This window comes from Etheostoma spectabile, chromosome 20, assembly GCF_008692095.1.
Source record: "Etheostoma spectabile isolate EspeVRDwgs_2016 chromosome 20, UIUC_Espe_1.0, whole genome shotgun sequence".
In the NCBI taxonomy this organism is placed as follows: domain Eukaryota; kingdom Metazoa; phylum Chordata; class Actinopteri; order Perciformes; family Percidae; genus Etheostoma; species Etheostoma spectabile.
This window is the reverse complement of record NC_045752.1, coordinates 1,305,988-1,320,253: the sequence shown is the minus strand read 5'-3', so window position 1 is coordinate 1,320,253 and position 14,266 is coordinate 1,305,988. Positions and strand designations below refer to the sequence as shown.

The 14,266-nt window shown below is 41.8% G+C and overlaps 1 protein-coding gene across 6 annotated transcripts in view; it reads left to right on the top strand.

Moving 5' to 3' along the window:
- Positions 1-1,456: 1,456 nt before the first annotated feature.
- Positions 1,457-14,266, top strand: part of trim9 (tripartite motif containing 9) — a 42,194-nt gene continuing 29,384 nt past the window's right edge. For 5 of the 6 annotated variants that reach the window (XR_004326840.1, XM_032499723.1, XM_032499721.1 and 2 more), the window contains exon 1: positions 1,602-2,435. Coding sequence is in view for 5 of the 6 variants with exons in the window: in XM_032499723.1 (XP_032355614.1) it covers positions 1,602-2,435 (834 nt within the window). In the remaining variant the exon portion in view is untranslated. Of the gene's footprint in view, positions 2,436-14,266 lie in introns of all 6 variants that reach the window. The other variant, XM_032499720.1, reaches the window with a different exon arrangement.

Below are 14,266 nucleotides of genomic sequence, written 5' to 3'. Positions count from 1 at the left end.
GCATACAGATGGAGAGAAGGAGGAAGAGAGAGGTGCTCAGTGCATCATGGGAAGTCCCCACAGCAGTCTAGGCCTATTACGGCATAACTAAGGGATGGTTCAGGACTTTCCTGAGCCAGCCCTAACTATAAGCTTTATCAAAGAGGAAAGTCTTAAGCCTATTCTTAAATGTGGAGATGGTGTCCGCCTCCTGAACCCAAACTGGAACCTGGTTCCACAGGAGAGCAGCCTTTATAGATAAGATAAGATAAACTTTATTGTCCCGTAGGAAATTTGTCTGGGACACGAAGCACTGACAACAGCTGAATACAAACACATGCATTAATTATCACTCATGCAGTGTGTTACAGACTGTACAGCACAAGACAACAAGGTACTTTAGGACTTTAATGTAGAAGATTTTAAGATGTATTGCTGGGTTTTAAGCTTGCGGCGGGCCTTTTTCATAATCTTTTGACATTTTGCAGACAAACTAATCGATTGATCAATCAATACTGTTAAATGCTGTTAGTTGCAGCCCTACAGCATTACAAGTTACTTTGCTGATTAAGACTTTATAAAACGTGTTGAACCTGTAAAATATGAAATGAACTGCCAGTTTAAAAAGCTGCTTGGTACGGGGTGCACGATGCAGAAAACGTCACGATTCGATTCAACGTCGATTTCTAGGCTCAAGATTCGACTAAAAATTGATTTTCGATTCAAAAACGATTCTCAATTTAAAAAAAAAAAACGATTCACAGTATGTAAATGTAGTTACTTTTCCCATGAGATAGCACCCAAGCCGAAACAGAAAAAAAGATTTTTTTTTTTATTAAAATTTAAAAATAAGAATCTATTTTGAATCGGTAGGGCTTGAATCGAATAACGAATGTGTATCAATAAATGTAGGCTGATGTACAATCATATGACAATCTGAAATTATGAGTACTATTACTTTTCATACTTGCTGATGGAGTACTTTTGTGTTAGTGACAGTTTGAATGCAGGACTTGTAGGCTAATTGAATATGTTGAGATTGTTGTCCTGGTGCTCTTTAATAGACTAATCGAGTTAAGAGAGCATCTTCTAAAACAATACACAGTATTGTCTTTGGTTTAGTACCATATCCATGGTCTATTATATCTGCATGATGATCACATTGTCATTTATTGTTCTGTATTGAAAGGATGGCCTCTCATTGTTTTCCTTATAATCCCCTTAACAATTAAGTTGGAAGCCTGCATGTTCAGTGTTGTCTAAGACACTAGGTAGCCTATCTGATGTTACATCTCGCTGTAAAGCTCATTAGCGGAGCCTCCCTACACTGACAGTTCACTTATCCAATGGTTGTTTGGAATCCACTGGTTGTCCAATGGTAACCTGGTCTGAGCTGATGCTGGTTGCCTATTGGTGAAGAGTGTGTCCTATCGGTTAGCCTGCCTCCTCGGTGCCGATGCCTTTCCTCTGTTCAAGGTTGCGCTTTCAGTAGTAGGCTATCGCCAGCAGGACGCGACTGGAGCTCCGTTTACGCGCAAACAGAGCAGCTGAGACTGTGTTGTTAACTTCTCCTGTTTGTGTTCACACGCCCCCGAGGAATCTCTCACCCCACAGAAGCAGCCATGGATGAAATGGACGAAGAGTTAAAATGCCCTGTTTGTGGCTCTTTTTTCCGGGAGCCCATCATACTGCCGTGCTCCCACAACATTTGCCTGGCGTGTGCTCGGAATATTCTTGTGCAGACCCCGGACGCTGAGTCCCCACAGAGCAGCCGAGCCTCCGGATCCGGCGTCTCTGACTATGATTACCTGGATTTAGATAAAATGAGTTTGTACAGTGAGGCGGACAGTGGATACGGTTCCTATGGGGGCTTCATCAGCACTCCGACCACCCCTTGCCAAAAATCACCAAACGGGGTGCGGGTTTTCCCCCCGTCTGTCCCCCAGCCTCCTCCGCAGCACCTGCTACCGCAGCCCAGCTCTTTACCCCCGATCCCACGCAACTCCTGCATCACTTGCCCGCAGTGTCACCGCAGCCTAATCCTGGATGAGCGGGGGCTCCGCGGATTCCCCAAGAACCGGGTGCTGGAGGGGGTTGTGGACAGGTACCAGCAGAGCAAAGCGGCCGCTCTCAAGTGCCAGCTCTGCGAGAAGAGTCCGAAGGAGGCCACCGTGATGTGCGAGCAGTGCGACGTGTTCTACTGCGACCCGTGCCGCCTCCGGTGCCATCCTCCCCGCGGTCCCCTCGCCAAGCATCGCCTGGTGCCGCCAGCGCAGGGGCGGATAAGTCGCCGCACGAGTCCACGCAAAATCTCCACCTGCACAGAGCACGAACTGGAGAATCTAAGCATGTACTGTGTACAGTGCAAGATGCCCGTGTGTTATCAGTGTTTGGAAGAAGGCAAACACGGCACGCATGAAGTAAAAGCTTTGGGCGCAATGTGGAAACTGCACAAGGTACGTGCGTAAAGAGAATATCAAGCTGCAAAATGTCTATTTTTCTGTTTACAAGTGCGTCTTTTCTGTGTAAGCTATGTGTGTTTATTCACAATGATTCATCATCCTCTGAGCTGAGCAACAAGTCTGCCTTGGGAATCATCTGCGCTATCTTGTCAGTACCGCTTAGCATCCAGTAGATATACAGAGCTGTGGGAATTTATTCTGTCACATTGGATTTAAATGAATGTTTAACAATGCACAATGTAGGAAGTGGATGAATTTACCTCCCCGACACACCTCCAGATCCCATTTCAGCCAGCTTCATGAAATGCGCACGTCTCCAAACTGAGAAGTCACACAGCTTTATTTGAAATTCTGTTCACGATTGGACAGCCAGGAGCAGGCCTCCTTTATCAGCAGGAAACAGCTTCTATTACATCTTCTATGATTTCTTCTCCTTAGTGATGAACTCAAGTGACACTGTGATTCTGGCATAATTTCAGCTCTTGGCCATTTGTCTCCCGAGCTTCCATAGGAGATTCCTTCACTCTCTCTCTCTCTCTCTCTCTCTCTCTCTCTCTCTCTTTTTATATATATATATATATATATATATATATATATATATATACACATGTGTTCCACTCCCCTCTGTGCTTTGACAGCTCAACTGGCGCCCTACAGATCATTAGGCACGGCTGATATTGGAGCGCTGCTTTAATAAGCAGTGAAGCACATGCAGGCCTTTAGTGTGGATTGAGATGCTATTTTTGAAGCTGAGTTGTTGTGGGCAGCAGGGGCGTAAATGTAGATAGTGCCCATGGGGGGCCCTCCATGTTATGGGCAGGAGTGAGAGTGTCTTAGATTAGATTACAGCTTTAAATTTAGATTTACAGTCAATTTTAGCAACAAAATAAATCCTACTATGAATGTAATTACTGCTACAAAAGTAAGGGGGAGATCTGGTCAAGTCATTTAAAAAAAAACTCAGATCTAATCAGATCTAAAGGAATCACAAATCATTTATTTTGGAAATGGCTATTTTTGCTAAAAGTTGACAATTTTGCACCCCTGAGATGATTTTTTTTCAATTATGAATTTTTGTGTGTAATATGTATGTAGACGTTGTCTAATGTCAAGTTTCCATTTGATTATGTGACAATACAATAACAGTAGCTAGTTTAGGTGCGAAAACTGTCAAGACTTACTGAACATATCTATAAACCGACTGCCTAATGGTGTGGTGTGTGTGTGGTGTGTGTGTGGTGTGTGTGTGTGTGTGTGTGTGTGTGTGTGTGTGTGTGTGTGTGTGTGTGTGTGTGTTGTGTGTGTGTGTGTGTGTGTGTGTGTGTGTGTGTGTGTGTGTGTGTGTGTTTTATTACTACTTATCAGTGTGCACTAGGGCCCATCATAATAGCATGCACCTTACGCGACAGGTGGGCAGGGGGAAGCTTCAGAGAGCTGCAGAGCTGAGTTTATCTCTGCCTCGGCAGCTGTAACCCTCACCTCCACACTCTCCCCTTCCAGTGGCAAGGGAGGATGTAAAGCTAGATAAAGACGCTCTTCAATACTTACTCATACACACACACACACACGCACGCACGCACGCACGCACGCACGCACGCACACACACACACAGGGAGGGTGATATGTAGTGGTGGTGTTGCCTGGTTTTCATTGGAAAACCAAAAATATGGTGAATGCATTGTTTTAATTTGTTCACAAGAAACTCAATCTCTCTCTCTCTCTCACACACACACACACACACACCTTTGTGTCCCTTCAGGTGTAAAAAAGCTGTTGTTTACAGTCAGAATTGGACTTATATGTCTCCAAAGCAGCCATATAACAGACCTCCAGTGCAATCATGTCTTCTAGATGGCTGTGAAGATAGAGTGTCACCTCAGATGTATAAGGCAATTTTAAAGTTGATAGAAAAATCTGAGGGGGGTTGATCATTTCACTCACATCAAATTGACATCACTTGAGAAGTTACCAACCTTTTCTGCTTCATATTTCTTGGATCCAAACTGTAAAAAAAGAGCTAAAGGAGCATTTTTAGAAACCAATCGATGCTACCAGAGATATTGGTGCCAATGTGCAGCCTGTCACCCTGTTTTTTTGGCTTCTATCATGGCACCTGCTTATTTCTGACCTGTGTTCTGAAGCTGCTGCCTGCAGAACTGTAACAGATGGCTGAGAGTTCGGAGCTGGCAGTGTTCAGAATGGGCATCTTTCAGAGCCTCAGGGTGTTCCTCACATACTTCTTTTGGGAAAAACTGTTTTTCAAAACCTGCAGATACTTTGTAGATTCTCATGCGTCACTTGTACTTGTGTTTAACCCACATCATCTTTAGCTGAAACTCAAAACTCCACTGGCTTCCTCTGAAATGTGATTGTTGTTGATGTATAAAGTAGGGGTGCACTTACATTGTTTGAGTTGTAAAATGTCAGAAAAAAAATCGACATCACAATTTCCAAAAAACCAAAGTGATATTGTTAAAAGGCTTCTGTCATTGTCTCATTTGATCCATTGTATAAATAAAAACCAACCATTCTTCAAAAACAGGCCTATCTGTGCTTCCCCCCATATGCTCAAATACAATATAAAATACAGAACCCAGAAACAAAGAAAAACACACACACATTAAAACACACACATTTAAACGGATCAAGGCTGTTGGTTGTTTGATCTTGTGACTGGGTTACTGCATGTTCCAGAATCACTGTCCAATGTTGATGCAGGAAGCACAACACTAAAAAACTTTAACCTTGTTTCTCAGCGACAGCATCTTAAATCTACACATGCAGCATTTACATTTCAGAGCCGCGAACACGCTTGTTGATATCATTTAATAAGATCTCTTCTATTCTCCAATTGGGATTTTTCTTCAAGGTTCTTAATCTGCACCATCATCGTCCGCGACGTTTTCTGCTCTCTCTATCTTTGTGAAACATTTCTCTCTTTATGGAGACAGAGTTGAACCACCTGCAGCCATGGAAACCAAATCCCTCTTGATGTTGTGCGGAGCAGCAGAGGTCTCCAAGATTCCGGACCCCATGAGGAATCCATCCCAGATGCTTTACAGCCGTCCCCCTCCTCCCGCTACAGAAGCTGTGTGGCTAAATGAATGCGGCTACAGATCATTACTCCCGCTTTTTGCTCAGACGTCTTCTCAACTTCTCCGCTGGTCTCTGAGGCAGTAAATAACACCGTGTTTTATCTCCAACCCTCCCTTTTGGACTGGGTGACCGTGTCTAAACCGCGATGGTAATCAATTTCATGTCTCCAAAGTCAATTTCAGTAGAAATTCAAGAGCTACATAGTGTGACTCGCCCAGTTCTCGCCTGCCTTTTCAGATTTGTGTCAAAAGGGTCTTTTGTGGCACTGGGACGTCTGTTTTAATCTCTGTAAGTCACATTTAAAAAAAAAAAGTTAAGGTGCTGGTAAATCTGGACATAGTGAGTGGTTCTCAGCTCTTCACGGGTGTCACAAGAGGTCGCACAGAACCCCTTATGCAATCTAGGTCAAGCTCTGTCTCCTCTGTGTGTTTAGTGGCAATTAAAAGTGATTAATCGCAGAAGGACAAGAAGATGCGTGGGTGTGCAGAAAATAAGTAGCAGAAAATTAGTAATTAGTATTTGCCCTTTTGCCACAGGAAGGGAGACAAATCAGAGGCAGCAGGGGAGATTTTAACCCGACAACCCTGAACGTTTCCCTTTGAGCTCTGCATGCAAGCAGAAACCGGTTGTAGTAGTGAGTCGGAATTCGCAAGTGATTTAAGGAATTTTTCACTTCTAGTAAGCACATGTGCTCCCCTTTAATGTCAGCATGTGTTTGATCCTAAGCTTTCTGACATCAACAAACGGCATGCGCACCCTCACACAAAATCAACACAGACGGAGACCCTGCGAGCGCTCATCCAAGATGTCCCAAAAAGCAGGCTAATGAGAACAGGCAGAGCAGGTACCTGGACGAATATTAAAAGGCTTGTCTCAATCTTGATGCCGATGTTGTCAGCAGCAGTTGATTCGTGTCTGAATGAGCGATCTGCAGCTCTGCCTGAGCTCAGCGGGAGTAGGGAAGGGAAAGCCTTGAAGAGTCAGACACTGGTGGCGGGCTCCCTGTCCTTCTGTCCCGCTTTAACTCCTGTCTGCTAATAGTAATGAGGCTGGCTGTCACTCCTGATCCATTGTGTCCACACTCGCTCCTTCTGTGTGGCTGCTCAACACTCAGGACATCCAGACAAAGACAGCATGCAACTGTCCCATATAGAGGATTACTGTTCATTAGTTAAATGTGCCATGCAACGAATAGTCCAGATGCCAAATACAGAATGACAGCTTTACCACAAAGAAGTGTGAAAAATGTGTATCTGACTTCTTTCTCACAAAAAATGGTAGAATTCAAACATATTCATAATGTCTGTAAATGTATACAAAATAATATATACTGAACACAATTATAAATGCAACACTTTTGTTTTTGCCCCCATTTTTCATCAAAGATTTTTCAATTAGATCAGAGATCTAATACTTTTTCTATATAAGCCAAAGGATTATTTCTCTCAAATGTTGTTCACAAATCATGCAATCAATTTTGAGTGGCCTTTTAATGCGGCCACCCTAAAACACACCTGCATGTCAATAATCCTGCTGTCTAATCAGCATCTTGATATGCCACACCTGTGAGGTGGATGGATTATCTCGGCAATGGAGAAGTGCTCACTAACACAGATTTAGACAAATTTGTGAACAATATTGGAGAGAAATAAGCCTTTTGTGTACATGAAGAAGTATGAGTTTTTCAAGTTCAGCTCATGAAAAATGGGGCAAAAACAAAAGTGTTGCATTTATGTAATTTTTTTCTCAGATTTGTGACCTTATTAGCCAGCTGTACTCAGCAAGTCATGACTGTTGTGCTTAGTGCTTTTTCTTGTGAGTGAATATGTCCTGGGTCCTTCTGAGTCCTACATTGTTTAGGACGAGTCAGTCGTTGGAGTGTGGGGACGATCTTTCTAATCTTTCAGTATGTCGTCTTTGCTGTAAGTGATTGTGTGCAGATAAAAGACACGTTTGCTCGATTGCTCATGATAGCAGACTGATTCACTGATATGGGGATGAGACGGAGGACAAAGGCGGGTCAGATGTCTATAGAGAATGGGGGGGCTTGGATGTCTCAAAGCCATTTAGGTTGACGCTGTTCCATTACAGGCGATGATATTTACCCCTCGAGCTGCCATGTGAGGAGATTAGCTGTGTAAATGTTAATGAAAGAGGGAGATAAAGAACAGGAAAATGAGAGTGACAGGATGACCCAGAATGCCAAAAGAGAAGACGAGATACTTTGAACAGAATACTTCATGTCCAGTCTGGGTCATCTTGTCATCTTTCGGTCCACACAGAAAAAACGGACTTATACATTAAGGGGGATTTTTTGTTTTGACATATTTTTATATAACTTTTCTGGGTGGGAACACAGACCAGCTGAATATTTCAACAAGCTCCAGGCGTGTAACTGGAGAGAGATAAATGCCTCAAAACTCCAATGTACCAGTTTCCCTTTTGTGGCACGACTGGGAAAGAAAAAAAGTTTTTTTCTTTTTCTTTTCTGTACATAAATTAGTCCAAACCAAAAGAAAGTTATCAGATTTAAAGGAGGGTTTTAAAACAGAATAATGTATTATGCTTCGTCACATCTGCCCTATAACACAGTTAGCCCACATTAAATGAGGACATCAGTTGAGTGAGAAAGGGAAATCTGTGCAGCATATGAGGACAGGTTAAAGCCTGCAGTGACCCTGTTTTCATCATTGTTATCGCCATAATTATCATCAGCATAATCATCATCAGTGATAGGAACTGATGTTATTATTCTCAGGCTGTTCTTGTGACTCAAGGACAACCAGGACTTTACAGATCAGAAATCAGATTTGAATTCATAATAACAGAGCTTCATCCTATTGACTGAGTTAAATAACTGTAGGTGAGGTCAAAATCCAGGATATTGTGAAGGAAAACTACAGAATTGATTTTATGATCTCAGATCCCAGACGATCAGGTGGACAGTTAAAGAGTGTACTGTAGCCTGAAGCGCCACAGCAACAGAAAACTCCTGTTTCCTATTGGCTGACAGATGTCTATTAAAAGTGTTAATTCGCAACACCTCAAACATTGTTCCTATCTAATCTGCCCTCTATACTGCAGGTAACCATAGCATGAATACTGTCACAGTTAACTGATGGTTAAACCAAATATTGACTTATCGTGTTTGCAATAGCACATTTTTTTCAGCTTTCACATTTTTTGGAAAGAAAATTTGACATTTTGAAAAAAATATCTTTATTCATAGAAGTGTCCCTGGTGTGAGAACGCTAGTGGATTCTGAAAATAATGACCAAAAAGATGTCCACCTTGGCCATTCATTTCTTAAACTTGAGGTAATTTTTCATGTGTTTTGCTTTCATAGCTAATTGGTGGTTTGATCGGACATATAGCTGTTTGACATATCACCTGAATTAGAATAATGGGTGCATTCCTTCTCATTATCCCCCCCCCCCGCATTCCCAGCCTGTTTCCAGCTTCATGCCATGGACATACCAGCCGCTTTGTACTGTACAACACTGACTGTTCAAAATCCAGCCCAAAAATAGTCAAATACCATCATCATTTCCACTGAACAGGTGAGGTAAGGTCAGACTGTGCCTTAAATACTACAGACTACCTGACATAAGCAGCACATTTTACTTCTCTGACTATTAATAACCACATTAATTTAATCCATGTCTGGAACGGCTTAAGCCCTCATTTTCAAAATTGGTTCAGTGTCAGACCTCAAAGCTACCACACACACACACACACCACACACACCACACACACACACACACACACACACACACACACACACACAACACACACACACACACACACACACACACACACACACACACCTCTACAGTCCATCCAACCAGGTGTTTTCACTTACATTGCCTGATTAGACCTCTGAACTGCTTGAGCATGAACAAACTGCACTTTATTGATGGCTTTTTAGTTTTGTTGCACCATTTTAGGGCAAGACATCTTACACCTATGTCTTTGTTAGCACAAACACGAGTTTGGTGATCACAACTCTTTTCCTTTTTTCTTGTTTATCCTCCATTTTGCTGGACTATTACCAAGTCAAAGAAAGGACCAACACCTGACCAGAGGCTAATCAAGCATGGTCATTTAAAACACCTGCGTGGGTGTACAGGCCCTTTGAAACAGAAATGTTTTGCCCCCCCTGACACCCACACACTTGTTGAGAAGTTGATAAAAACTGCTAAAAGTTTAAACATCACAAAACTGAGTTTCCCCTTCTTTTTTAGGTAGGAAAATCAACATATTGACTTATTATGGTTAAGCTCAAATGTTAAATCCCAAAAGTTGTAGAAACATACCTTTTTAAAGAAAAAAGAGAGAATATATTCCTTTATTTGACAGCTGACAACAGAGGGATGACAAAAATGATGGGAGAGAGAGAGAGATACGGAACGATTCCCGGATTGGCGTGAATTGTGCTGTTTCCACCCCAGAAAACAGATATTAAAAAGATATTACTCAATTACCAAGAAATGGGCTGTAGTGACAGAAGAGAGTATCTGACACTTGACTGAATGACGACACAGCACCTTAAAAAACACCTTCCTCTTCCACAGGTTAATCAGTATCAACCCTCTCCTTTTCACTCTTTCTCTGTACTTTTTTTTGTACTGATTTAAACAAGATCATCAGCGTATATAGGCGACCTGATCATTTGTAGAAGACGCCGTCTTGGCCAGATAAATCCAGCGCTGACAAGAATAGATCACTTCGGCCCCATTTCCTGCTGCGCTGTCCCATGTGTCTGTCAAATAAGGACTCCTTTTCTTACATTAAGAAACTGTGGCAACTTTTTATCATCGGAGTTTCATTGTGTGGATAGTTAACGACTTCTTCTGCATTATTAATGATGCCAGATATAAGCCATGAATAATGGACTAGCCACTTAGCTACTGCTTGTGGAAGATGGGTTGGATATGGGATCTTGTTAAACACGGAGGAGTATAACAATCTGGCCAAATCTTAACTCTTCCAACGTGTTGGAAGATGTGAGAGCTTAATTTTTCACAACAGAAATGGTACCAGGATGGTAAAAATCATTAAGTAGCCTGCTTAATATTTCAATCTGTATTCTCTGAGGGCTGTGGCAGAGCATGTAAACAACCACAACCCTTTTATGTTAGAGTGTCAGGTTAGTGATAACTGTAGGGGGAAACACAATCAGTGATCAAGCTGTACAAAATTAAACTCATTTTTACTCATGTCTTTCATCGCAGGGCTTTAGTGGAAGTTGTTTGTTTGGGGTTTTCTGTCCTCAGTTTACCCGTTTACAGTGTGAAACCAAATGACTGTGTATTAGACACAGGATTGAATCAGGCTAAACAACTGTTTAAAGAACACCAGAGAGGGTACCTAACCCTGAAGCTCTGTGCATTCAAATCATTTCTCTGAGAGGTAACACAGCTTTTTGAAAATAGGTTATGGGAAATCAAAATCTATCTTTATCGTAGAAACATTTCATGTACATATATGTGTGTTGTCTAATTACCTTGAAGAGTTATGATGTTCCTTTGCTGCAGCTTTAAAAGCTCAGCAGTTACATTACAAGGCGCTAACTAACGCTTCCTTTCCTTGCACCTCCCACTTCCTAGTGGGGGCTTTAATCCAAATTGGCTCTGATGCCTCTCTGACATACGTGACAGATTGGCTAGTTCGCTCGGCCGCAGAGAGAAAATGAAAGAAGCCGAATGGCCCTGGAGCCACTTGTACATTATTCATGCCATGCACGTGTTCCCACTCGGCTTAATTACTGAGATGATTAGCGCTTCTAGATAGAGGGGACATACATAATCCCCCACCACCTCAACAAACTCTCCAGAGCTCATTGCAAACATTCCCGCATCCTCTTCTCTACACTAATGTTGCACAATGCTTTTATTTCTACTGTCCCTGAACCAGTTTGAGAACTTTAGTCTTGTTTCTGTTTCTTTTCTAGGTGCGTATGAATTCAAGGACTTAAAGTTTCAAAATATACTAAGAATTTAGTGTTGCATCTGCCCCTGTTATCACCGTAAACCGTGTCAAAAGAAATGACGCTTTTCTGATCACAAACTGAGAAGCTCTGGTGTTTCTAAAATGATTCTTTTCAACCTATTTGTTGCTGAAGTCTCTTTCCATATGCCGACCTGACGTCCATGGCACAGTTGTCTTTACCAAGCAGGAAGTAGCCGCAAGCTGTGCAGAAATAAAACAGCCTCTACTTTCGTGGCACGTTTTGACCTGGTTTTGAGGACTGAGTTCTGCAGGCTCTCGAACAGACACTGCGGAAAAACGCCCCCAGACAATCAAGGGCTTTTCATTTCATCTGCTCTGTCACTGAACGCATGCTGACTGTTAACTGGGTGAGGCCAGGAGCTCCCTCATCGTCCATCACTGTATCACGGAGAGGAAAATGAAAAAGCTGAAAGAGAAAATGAACTCCAATTTAGGACAAGCTGAAAGCGCAGGTGTGAGTGACCTTACTTATCTAACCACCAGAGTCTGAGGGAACGTTTTGGATGACTTGAGTGTGATTGGCAGGATAAAATACTCTCATCTCAGAAACTTAGGCTGCCCCGGAGTCACCTAACACATCTGGAGGCAAGGATAGAAATGGTATGCTTTTGTTTTTACTGGTTCGGATTTGATCTACTTGTTTCTTCCCTTCCAATCCAAGAAATGTCCTCCATTCACATTTGCATTCTCTCAGGTAAAATAGAAATACCTTAAAAGAATAGTGTAACATTTCGGGAAATACCCTTATTTGCTTTCCTGGTGAGAGAAAGATGAGGAGCTCTGTACTTGAATATGAAGCCAGCAGCCGGTTAGCTTGGTTTAGCATATAGACTGGAACTAGGGCAATTGCTAGCCTGGATGCTAACACTTTATATCTCAGATTAGGTTTATTATGTGGTCGTTTTGAAAAAGGTAACTGTGCCCAAACTGCAACTTGCTCTACAGTTTTTGTAAGGATTAAACAAATGAAAAATGACGTGTTGATCTTAAGGGGTGCTGGTTATAATAATTAAGTCTAACCACACTCTGATTTGGAATCAGTTCCCTTAGTGAATTGATTTAATCGACAAAAATGTTGGTAATGTATAATTGAAAGCGTTTGGGAATGAGCTTCCATGCTCAAACTTTAGTAATCAATAAATCGTGTAACACAGCTAGTGAGCTAAATTGCAAAACATTTACTGGTTTCTGCTAAAAAAAAATAATTGAGAATTTGCAGTTTAAATTCATTGTAGTTCAAATACGTTTTTTAGTTTTAGATTGTTGGACAAAACAGGAGCGCTGGGAAATTGTGACAGGCATTATTCATTATTATTTTACATTGTATAGACTCAGTAGCTGCAGCTTTAAAATCCATCAAAAGGCTTATTTGTCCTAAAAAGTCTTTTTTGAGATGTCCTTGTGACAAACAAACAAACTAACACGGGAAAAAACCATACAGTTCATATGTTTCCATACATGCAGGTCTCTTGAGTCTTTGAAATAAGAGTCCTGAGTTAACAAAGAGGGAGTTTCTTACAGGAAAGTTTACATTGGAGTCTTTGCTCAGCTGTTGCCGGCTCAGACTGTCCCTTGGTGCGGTAGACTCATGTTAGCGGCAGCTGTCACGGTTTCCCAAACGCCGGGGTCAAAGGTCATCTGCTGGCCCCGCAGACAGAGTCCCATTCGACCAGCTAACGTCAGATGCCAGGCGCTGCGTTGACACAGAGTTGTTTTCACAGAGGTTTTCTCTGTATCAGCTAGTTCCAAGGTTTTATTGCTCTCTTCCTGGGTTGAAGTGATTTTTTTTCTTCTTTTAGCTCCATACACCCAATACCCTTTTTCTCCTCAACAAACACAATACCCTCCCCAACTTGACGGTTGTTCACTCGACCAAGAGAGGTTCCCACAGGGTCTTGCCACGTCCTCTCGCTCCGTCACCTCCATGTTCACACAAACCTCGCTTCACATACATGAATCTCTCTTTTGAATTTCTCTTTTCCCCGCTGTCCAAACAGGAGCATTTGTTTGTCATCGCACACATCCAAAGCTATGGTATTTCCCGTCACGTGCGCAGAGCTCTTCTCCACATGACCAGGGACTATAATCCAGTTATAAAACAGAGCAACAGTCAAGTGCTTTATTTGTACATTAATCATCTTAGTTTGAGTTAAATGTCATTTTGTGTGTGAGAACAATGCTGACAGTTCATTTTGTCTCAGGGGTGAAAACTTTGACTCTTCAGAATGTCAGTTTCTCAGCAGCGATGAAAAGCAGCTTTGTTTGTGAAGTGACCATTTTGAGTTCATCTAAAACTTAAACACTGACAAACTTAGAGTTGAGAGATTTTCCCAGTATGACTGCTGTATATAGGTTATTTTACATGCCTAATACTTTGACCTGATCAAGCCATACTGACCTGGGAATCTGCATCTAAAATAACTTTAAATGCTTGGAATATCATGCTGTCTTTCCTGTTAGTTGTAAAGGTCCCATTAAATATAGTTTTCTAACATGGTTTAACATGTTTCTACATGAAAGAACATGATGATGTGGTATAAGAGAGTTGATAGATAAATCATGTTACCAGGGCTGCAACTAACAATTACCAGCGCTGCAAGGATTGATATTTGTTGATTATTTGGATTAATTAAGATTCATTTCTTAAACTGGTCCAATAAACAGCCCAATTTCCAGAGTAATTCAGTTTACAATCACAGAAAAGCAGCAAATCATCA